The sequence below is a fragment of the Pleurodeles waltl genome, chromosome 5, assembly GCF_031143425.1.
Source record: "Pleurodeles waltl isolate 20211129_DDA chromosome 5, aPleWal1.hap1.20221129, whole genome shotgun sequence".
Lineage (NCBI taxonomy): Eukaryota > Metazoa > Chordata > Amphibia > Caudata > Salamandridae > Pleurodeles > Pleurodeles waltl.
In genome coordinates this window covers 1,294,163,751-1,294,174,540 of record NC_090444.1, presented here as the reverse complement: position 1 = coordinate 1,294,174,540, position 10,790 = coordinate 1,294,163,751, and the positions used below count along the sequence as shown (strand labels likewise).

General features: G+C 44.4%; 1 protein-coding gene across 1 annotated transcript in view; it reads right to left on the bottom strand.

The window, feature by feature from the left end:
• Window positions 1–4,718: 4,718 nt before the first annotated feature.
• KLHL32 (kelch like family member 32) overlaps window positions 4,719–10,790 on the bottom strand; it is an 866,209-nt gene continuing 860,137 nt past the window's right edge. The window contains exon 11 of the mRNA XM_069235531.1: window positions 4,719–5,770. Within this exon, the coding sequence (XP_069091632.1) occupies window positions 5,609–5,770 (162 nt within the window). The 3' untranslated portion in view covers window positions 4,719–5,608. The remainder of the gene's footprint in view (window positions 5,771–10,790) is intronic.

The window sequence follows — 10,790 nt, the reverse complement described above, 5'->3', positions numbered from 1 at the left end:
ATGCCCCTGGGCGCACTATGCCTATATATTCTCGTCAAGTCCGGACTCCATTATTCTAATGATAGCAAACTGCTTTATGTCGCAAGGCGAATTTTATGTTACCCCCTTGGTGGGACCTGTCAAAAGATTCTTTTGGCAATATCTTCCAAAGGGCACATAATGTACTGCTAAACTACTACTTTCACATGATGACTTGTATTATTAATTTTGACCTGATGGGACCTAGGACTGCCTCCGCTGCCCAATAACAGGATATCTGGTCTGGGAATAATGGAGACTAGTTCTGGACCAGAAGTAAATATACCTCACTATATTCTCCCTCTAATGAAGTCCTCCTGTCACTTGGCGGGAGCTGTCACAATTTGGGTACATTCAAAGATTTTAGGGCACGCTATCTGCCACAGACTGTCTGGTATTACGTGTTACTTATAGAATACCTATGTCAATCAGTATTATATTTTTTTAAACAGGAAATCTACACTTCGTCATTTTTTTGAGTGACTATGTTCCTATTTTCTTCCTTAATTTACTCACAGATTAGTAGACTTGTCAAACCACGCAATCCCGTTGCTAACCCCATTGGGCCCATCCTTCTAATTTGAGGAGGGTAAGAGCTGGCATGTGTTTGATATAAGTTTTATGGGGTGACTTACGGTCACAGCACGTTTCACGTTCCTTTGAGCACAGAAGTGATTTGAGGTGGTTCCACTGTGTGGCCCAACACGTATTGGCACTTTTTTATCGTTATTGTACTGTGCGAACAATGGATTCTTCTATTTTTATGTTTATTTCTAGTTTCTACCAAGATTTATTTATTTTTTATAAAAAACAGGGTATGTGTCAACTTGACTGTGAGGATTAGGTTGTTCTACTTATAGGTCCTGATGAATCGCACACAAATCCTTATGACTAATTCTGCTAGAAACGTGTTGACCAGTTCACTTTAGACAGCGTAGGGATTACCATCACTGTACTTTGCGAGTCAGTCCCTAGAGAAAGGGCATATGACACTCCTCTTTACCCACCAGTAGGGGATCTGAGCCATTACACTTACTTTCACCTTACTTTGGTTGTTTTTAACCTTGACAGGGGTACCATATTCTCAATAAAGGTCCGACTCCTGCTTCTTCCTAGTCAATTTTAACGATTATCTACCAGCCCCACATTAAGGGGCCCATTGAACATTGCAGTGTCGGCCTGACGAGGAGCAAAGCCCGATGATGAAGCATGTCACCGAAAGGTGAGTGAGGGCCCTTGTTCCTAGTGTTTAACACTTGTAGGGACTAGTTGGCTCCTCCCCAATTTGGCAGTGAGGATTTGCATCTCCTGTGGAACTGGGCATCCGTCTTTTTTGTTAAACGTATGGGAGTATTATAAACAGGACCAGATAAATCTCCCACACAGCTAGCCCCTATTTTGTTCTTTATTTGTGAAAGAGCAGATAAGAGGGACTGAAACCTCAAATCTGTGATTGCACAGGTTTCCATTTCATCACACACCAGTGCTGGAAGCAGAAAGGAGCAGGACTTCAAACAGAACATCTGCAGGCTGCTAGCTAAGTAAAAAAAAAACTTTTAAATGCTGTGTGTCTGTTAGAGAGCGTATGTGAGTGAAAGTGAGTTAGTGAACGAGTGAGCCAGAGTAGGTGATGAGTGATAGGAAGAATGAGAACAAGTGAAAATGAATGAGAATGAGGGAGAATGACAGTGAGTGCAACCGATTGTGAATGGGTGTGAGAATGAGTCAGTGTGATTGAGTCAGAATGAATGAGTCAGAGTGATATTGAGTGAATCAGGGAGAAGGACTGAATGAGCCAGAGTGAGAAAGAGTGAGTCGCAGTGAGATTGAGTGAATCAGAATGAACTGAACTGAGTTGAGAGTAAGTGGGACTGAGTGGGTCAGAGTGAGACTGACTAAGTAATAGAGATTGCAAGTATGATTGAGTGTAAGTGAACCAGTAAGATAGTAAGACTGAGTAGGTGAATTGAGTCAACTTGCCGAGTAGACGTCAGGCTCGCTCACTGGAATACAAGCCTTAGATTAAGCCCCACCACTTTACGTTACCTGACACCACTGTTGGTTACTTCAGCTGAGCAAGGAAGAGTCTATACATAATTTTTCTCAGAAGGTAATTTCTCAAAGAGCTGTTAAGCCCATGTTGGACTGAAAATAATTTCGAAAACTAGATTTTCTAGACGCGCATACCGCAGCACATTATGACCTAGATCAAGCAGACCCTCCAGCATAATATAATTCAAAAATTGTCCTCAATATTTTTAGAGGCCAGCGATGGCAGACTAATTAAACTAACTTGCTGTGAAAAATTGAAACGGAATGCATTTTCTCCCCACTGGTTTTTGTTTCCCTTGCTTCCGTTACGTAAAAAATGACGCCTTGTCATTAGCTCTGATAAGTACACGTCATTACGTGCCTCTGCAGTCATCAGTGAAGCTTTGGTGCAGGCGTGACAACAGTATTTCTCTTTTCGCTGCAGCATTCTGCCATTTCCTGCCTAGAGAGTTAAGGATGGGCAGTGATAAACATCAAAAGGTATGCTCCCAGTAAGAGGCACGGCTTCCCCTCCGCCTTGTTCACACTATGAGAATTGCTTTGAGGAGGGAGAGAACGTAGACGCTTCCTTTGACTTTTTCCATTCCCTTTCATCTGCACAGCATGCCCTGTTGACCCACCAGGACGTGCTGCGTTGAAAGAACTTGCAAATTTGTATATACATTTTCTGACAAGCTCTCACCATTGGATAGTTTCTGAAAGTAAAACCCTGTCCAAATGTTCACGTGCAAAATCCTTTTCACTTTTCTAAATAAAGGAGTATGTATTTGTGTTTAATAGTGGCCCAGTTTCTTTTATCACCAATATGTGAGAAGAATGGAGGGGCTGGTAAACTGGGTTTAGGTGAGCCTTTATTTGTGAAGCAAAGCTACTTATACATTAACAAGATGCTCTTCTTGAAAATGTCCATGCTTGTAACGGTGATAAAAGAAACCAATTCATATCCAATGGACAATTTAACAGTAATTGGCAAAGCCAGTAGACCTCGCTATGAGATGAGGCTTTGTCAATGTTTTTTTTAAGCCATGTATAGAGCATTGCTGAACGTTTTTGCTGCCAGTGCTGGCCGCTCCATTGCATGTTTCTTTTGTTTATTCCAGAGGAGAGGCAAAATGGAGTAAGGAAGGACGTATTTGGAGGAGGCAACGGAGTGTGTGTTGGGATTAGGGGGCGTTGGGGAGCAGCGCTATGACGCAGCAAGTATTGACCGCATAACAGAGGTTTTTTTTTTTTCTTCCTCCTGTTGCTGGGTCGGAGGCAACATGGAGGGGGGTGGGGGTAGAGGGGGTAGAGGGTTCAGAACGTACAACGGAGGGACTGCATCGTAGAGCTGTTTTTTGTTATAGCGAGGGACAACATGGACAATGGAGGGACAGGTTACAGATGGACAACGGAGGGAAAGATGGTAGGTGGGAGAAGCACCGTGGACAACAGAGGGTGGGCAGTGGCAAGCAACATGGCCAACAGAAGGAGGGAGGGCTGGTGAGGTTATTTATAACACTGGCAACGTGCTTGTGTTTGGGTCTTTCTTTCCAAGTTGAGTTCAGTCAGTAGAATAACAAGGGCTGCATGGACACTAATGCAAGCAAGAAAAACAGAGCCCTGGCCCCTGGAATGCTGTTAAGAAATCCACATTATTAAGGATGCTTTGTTTCTCCCTCCACTGCATCCGCTGCACTAATGATTGCTGCGCCTCTGCTTCCAATCCAAAAGGGCATGGCTAAAATGCTAATGTCTCCAACAAAACCACTTTCTCATTGACCTGAAGCTGCTTTCAAGCCACATCTGTGGTTGCTGCTACAACCTTAAATGGGAAGTGCTGGATTAAAAACGTTAAGGGTATTTACTGGACCGCAGTGTTTGTGGGGGATAGGACAACCAGATATGGGTCTACAAAGCACCGCAAAATTTTCACTTTTGGTGCGACAAAATTTGCCAATCCACGCAGCAATATCCTGGGTGTCTGATTATGCAACGAGAACTTCAATGCTTATATTCAGGGGAAGGCTTTCTTTAGTAGCGGCCGATGTCAAGGAAGGGTGGTGGGGTGGGCCACAATAAGAACATTTATTTAAAAAAAAAAAAAAAAAAAAACGTACCTGCCTCTCGATGGATCACCACGCTTCTGTTCCTCTGGCAGCATGAGAACAGCATCAGGATTGGCCTGCGCGCCCTCAATTTGTGCTCCCAGGCAGACTAGGAGCCTGTGCCTCCTGTCTCCAACCTGGCAACACAGCTCGGGTTGGAGACAGCTCAGTGAGCATGTCAGTTTTGGCCATTCTGAGACAGCCCGCCAAACCTACATGCGCACTGAGGGGAGTGCACACCACTCCCCCTCCATGGGTGTTATCACGATGATGACCCCACCCCCAAGATTCAGCCAGTGACGAAAAATAAAATGATAATAAATCTTATCATTTTATTTTTCAAGTTTTGCCTCTGCTTGCAGGGGGGTGACGCTCCTTTGCCTTAACGGAGGAGCCGCCCCTGACTGTCTTGCTGGCACAAGAAGAGTGTGGAATCCATATAGTGCTCCAGAGTTACCTTTGTTTCGAACTCTTACAGCGGATGTGTTTACAATATGACTCGAGGCAGAAGACTGAAGCCTGGCAGGAGTTAGCCTCAGAAATCTCAATAACTAGCAAGGAAGTGTAATTTGAGGGTTACTTTAATTTCCTAAACCAACATCTGCCCACCCTCGGAGGCTGAGGGGTGTGTGAGAGTCTGAAAGGGGTAACAAATAACAAGCAAAGGAGAACACAGGGTGCATAGAGTGAGCCACCCTTCAACCCCCGACCCCCCTCACCTCCTCCCCACGAGAGACCATGGTTGATAGGCGGGCCTTAGCATTTCGCAGTGGAGTGTCTGCTCACAGTGTGCACACATACTTCCAGGCTATAAAACGGTGATGCAGAGGAAATGTATAGATAATCGGTGTTATTAGTGAACCACGGTGGCACTCGTTTGATCAGCCATAAACGAATGAAAGGCCAACACACAAACGTATAACATGCAGGATCCACAAAGACTCTGATACAGGTGCATTAGCCCGCTGAGCCATCTAGCTGCATTAAGTGTAGGTATGTCCTTCTGAAACCAACATTCTCACGAAAGGTGAACATATCGCTGCGATGTGCAATTCTACCACGAATCGACTACTACATAGAACGTGAATCGATTATGGTATTTGAATCTCTGTAACTACTGACACTGACTGAGTTGCATAATAATGGTTTCCTCTTCAAACAAGGCTGTGCCATTTTGTTCTCGAGTAGAACATTGCGCTGCAGGGATACCAACCTGTTGCAGCCATTCATCAAGTGGTATACAGAAATAACGAGCTTCCAGTGCACTAAAAACTTATGATATTCTTTCATTTGATGTGGCTCTTAGAGGATGATGTGTGGATTCGGAATAGTTTTTTGTGCCGTGTGTTCTTTTAAATCTGGTGTATCCCATGCAACCCTCGACAACGGAGACTGGGCTGCCCTTGACGCCGACATGGAATTTTTATTGTTCACAGTGCATGTGCTCAAGCTCACACCGTGCCGATCCTGTGATGAGGCACTTGCAAGGTCTGAAGGTTGGGGCAGGTGAAGTACGGGGCCGGGAGGAAGCATGCTGCTATCCCGTTGGATGCAAAAGGAAGTCTTGGCCCGTAGAATACTTCTTCTTTTCCTTCTCTGCTAACGTCGAGAACCTGTGTAGACAAAAAGTGAAGCCAGTCATGTCGCCACATTGTCTGCAATAAAGTTCACCCATCACTTAATGCATTTTAGGCAAATCTTCTAAGACGTTTTTACGTCTTGTCTGGCGTGACAGCGGATCTGTCCACCAGAGCTGATGTCGCGGTTCTTTATAAAATACACACAGTGAGCGTCAGAACAAACCACCATTTTCATTGTATTAAGGCCCTGATTTATACTTTTTGGTGCAAAACTGCTCTAATGCAGTTTTGCACCAAAAAGTTTAGCACCGGCTTGCACCATTTCTGTGCACTAGCTAGGCACCATATTTATGGAATTGTGCAAGCCGGTAGGCTAGCGTAAAAAAAAAAAAAAATGTTAGTCGGGTGGGGGTGACTGTATGGAAGAAGGGGTTTTGCACCAAAAATTGATGTTAGGGAGGTTAGAGTAAAAAAAAAAAAAAATGACTAACCTGCTTAGAGTCATTTTCTGATGCAAAACCATACATACCACATGAGGTCCCCCAATGGCACTACAAAAACAAATACTTACCTGGGATGGGGTCCCCCATCCTCCGTTTTCCCTCTGCTGTGGGTGGGGAGGGGAGGGGTGTCCCAGGGGCTGGCACCTGTGGGCTTATTCCATGGTGTTCCACTATGGAAATAGGCCCACAGGTCCCCTAACGCCTGCCCTGGCCCAGGCGTTAAAAAATAGCACCATTTTTTGCCCCCTTTCCCCCTGTGCGTGATTTATGCACAGGAGGATAAATAAGGCGCTAAGGCCTTAAAGTCATTTTTTGCCCGGGAACGCCTACGTTGCATCTCATTGACGCAAGGTAGTTTTCCGCAGGCAAAAAATGACTTTAACTCCAATATTTTGGCGCTAGACATGTCTAGCCCCAAAATATAAATATGGAGTTATGTTTGTGCCGGATTTGCGTAAAAAAAAAAAAAGACATAAATCCAGTGCCCCTAAGTTCTTTGTCACACGTGGATTTTTTTCTCATTGTAGCACATGAAATTGATTCTTATCTGTATGTATTTCTCAGGGGTTGAGTGCAAGCAGTATCACCTTAAAATTTGGCTTTTCTTATTGTAGAACAGAGCAGCCGTATGTGAGGATAGTTCCTGCGAAACCATGCACTGAACAAGAACAAGCCACAATCTTTTAATATTTTGTGCAGCCATTTTGGAGTCAGGCCCAATGGTAGCCACCTCAAATGTCAAGGGATAGGGGGTGATGGGTATGGGGGAAACAATAAAAAATAAGTTTAAAAAAGTACCTTACCCGCAACTCCTGCCGCCTCGCTCCTCTGTTCCTGATGGTTGCACAGGCTCCCCAGCAATCCTGGTGCAGCTTTCATGCTAAATATAGCATAAAAGCAGCGCCAGGATTGGTTTAAGCACCTCGGATTGCCGCTCAGACACAGCCCTGGGGCCTGTGTAGTTTCTCTAGCCTGGCTGCTCAACACAGCCGGGCTGGAGAAACCTAAGTGTGCATGTGTGCTTAGCCAGCCTGAGAAGGCCGGCCAAACACACATGCTCATTTGGGTTCACTCTTTCCTCATCCCACCTCCTGTGACCCGACCCAGCCCTGCACTGCTTGCTGAGCCAGCAGATGAAAAATAAAACAATAGTCAACTATAGTTTTATTTTTCATCACCTGGCACTTGGCCAGGGGGGCAACGCTCCTCCACCATTACGGAGGAGCCGCCCCTGGTCAGGCATCTCTGTAAGTCAGGAAAAACCCACTCGCTGCCAAGTATCCTCACTCTCTCACAAATTGCAAGCATCTCCAGCCATTTCATTCTTGCCAGATATCAACTATTTTCTATCACAGTTAGCAATATTTTGCATATTACATCACATAAATCCTCCCTCAGTAGAAAATAATCTTTATCAGGCCTGTACAAAGAGGCCATGTTGGGAAATTTCTTTCAAGACTTACATATCATTCCAGCAAGTGTCATCGGATGTATCATGAAGGTGTGCGTTCCTGCACGGCACTACCTTGCACCTTTTTACAGGCAATTTCACTATCTAAAGTGCATATATTTAAGTTTTAATTTCTCAGCTTTAATGTATGTGCTACAAACAGCATAGGTCAAAAACAGAGAGAGACATCCACTGCTTATTGTTTCAAGCAGTGCTTCGTAGAGCACATGCATTAACTGGGAAATTCTAAATGCATGTGTTTTAGACTGTGCAATCAGATAACAAGCATTGGCAAAGCCAGTCGGTCTCAGCAATTAAACTTCATGCTTTGCCAATGCTTTTGTGTGTTAGCATGGCTCAGTGTATGTGTGTGTGCATCCACAACGATCCTCTTTGAATGAGTTTGGAAAAACATAACAAATGCATTCAAAGATGCCTGCCACAGATGCACATATATTATTTGTTTTTCCTGTCAGCTTTTTGTATGCTAGGTTGTATACAATGTACAGTAGATTTTTCCTGTCCACGACGTCTGCTTTCTTTAGAAATCTTGCACATTTTACTTTATTAATTTGCATTTCAAATAATAGGCATTTTATTTTGTACATTTAGGTTTTCCCTTCTCTCTTCCTCTGTAAATGTGCACTTCAATCGTTTTATATGGCTAAAGGATTACAATATGACACAAGAGGGAGTCTGTATTCATTTAATCAAGATTTTTTGTTCAAGGAATCTCAGGCTTGCGAGAAGGAACTCAACATGTTTATAAATCTAATGTGTTCTTTGGGTGTCCCAGCGCCTCGGAAAAACAGTTGGACCAGAGGGAGTACTCACTTATTCCTGATTGAACGGATTTCAAGCTCCCATGCAAGCTCCCATGGAGGACAGTAGAATAATTCAAGTGTACCATAGTGGTTTGGTTAAGGAGAAAGAAGGTGACTTTGAAACAACTTTAAGGTCTGGCTGATCAATTTGAACTTTGCATTGCGGGTCACTCCCGTGAGTCGACCTTTGGCTTAAAAGCCAAACATCATATAACACCTTTAACAGCAGGAGAATCTGAGGATTTCTAAGAGTCTCTTGAGTGAGTTGAATGGTTTACTATTTTGACCATCCTCTCCTTATTAGGACACCAGACTAACACAGCAGATAGTGTGGAATTTTGTTTTGTCCGGAAATGGAGAGATTCATGCTCCAGTGGCCAACCACATGACTTGAAGCCAGATTGGTTAAAATAATGTTACATTCCTAGAACTGTTTCCAATTGTGTTGACCTTAAAGGTCTGGGGCAAATGCCTGTGTGACATCTGACATATTTTGGTCACATATCATGTCAGTGGCAGGCGTGACTAGTCAGCATGGAGCATCATGTAATTTGGTCATTAGAGTACTCATTTGCCTGAAGCAGAGCATTAGTTTATAGTTAGCCATATCTCAGGTGTAAATAATAATGCTGCTGATACATTCTCTCATTCCAAGATGCAGGAGTTCCAGGCCTTCCAAACAGAGGCTGAGGAGGACATGACACCCTTCCTGGAGTAACTTTGGAATCTTGGGGGCATATTTACAATATTTTTGCACAGTGCAGCGCTGCAAGGCTTCTTGCTGCACTATTCTGCATCAAAAGAAAAGGGCAAGAATGAGACGTATCTATGAGATATGGTGCATTTCTTCCACTGCAATGGAGCACAGTTGGCTGCCACGCATCAACGAAGGCAGTACACGGTGCAAGGGTGACTGCGTTGTAGGAATGATTGTTTTTGTGCAAGAAGAGACAACTTTCTGCACAGAACAAAATCAACAGAGGCGTTTTCCTCCTATGAAAAACAAGGAGAAATACAGTTTTTCCTCCTTGTTACGAGTCCCCTGGTGAGGTGTAGGCTTTTGACGCATTCCCAGGTGTACAATTCCTTGTAAATCTGGGAATGTGTCGAAATCCATGGGTGTTGCATGGGAATACTCACTCCAACACCTTTGGAATGTCTCTTTGATGCAGAGTAAGGCAACGCAGTGACTTGCGCTTTGTTGTTTTTCTCCATACCTACAAGGCCATGCAAAGCCATGCAAACTGGCTTTGTATAGCCCTGTAGATATGGGCCTGCAGCCGCCACCAGCAGCGTAAGCCACTTCTAAACAAAGCCCATAGGTGTCCCAAGTCTACTAGGGCTCATTTCAGCTTCTCTAGCACACAAAACTAAGGAGCCTTATGAAGGGACATAGGGCCAGATGTACGAAAGGATTTTACCCATTCTGTGTCTATGGGAAAAAGCTTTCATACATATGGCCCATAGTCCTCTACACCCAGTTATTTTTAGCTGTGAGTGTGTGGGGGGCATGCCCACTATCAAGAAAAGATTGCCTTACATGAAGAAAATGAAAGAAAGGGGGAGTTCAGCTGCCTACATTCCAAGGCAGCAATGTTGTTTTTTACCAAGATGCAGGCAGGGGTTAGCCATTCGAATAACTTTCAAGTGAAAAAAGTGTTAGTGGAATGGGCTTGCATTTATGAAACTCCTAGAGACAATAGGAGAATCATATACTTTCAAAAATTGTCACTACTGGCAAAACAGCTGCTAGATGTGCACTTCTCTAACTTTGAGGCGGTGCATTTTTAGTCTGCCTTCACTCTGGCATTTTATAGGGTGTTTTGAAGCAGGGAATTAGTGGCTTAGGCAAAAAGGGATCCTCGGGGGGGGGGGCTACGAAGGGAGACCACTACCTTTGGTCCAAGCTACTTCAGAGGTAGGCTTAGGAGATCAAAGACAGAATAGTTGCTCTGATTGGTGCTAGAGAGGTTAGGAGGCCGTTAGGGGACTCTTTGCCCCAGCAACCACTTGCCATCCCGAGGAGGAGGGGCTCCATCACTACTCCTGAGCTGCTGCAGCGCATTTAGCGCTTCACATCTACCACTGCGCAGGACATTCGAATTGCTGCTGGAGAGGCCGTTAAGGGACTCTTTGTTCCAGCAACCACTTGCCAGCCGTGGAAGGAGAGGCTCCTGCACCACTCATGAGCTTCTGCAGCGCGTATAGCGCTTTCACATCTCCTGCAGGACTTTCTAATTGCTGCTAGAGAGGCCAGGAGGCAGTTAAGTGATTTG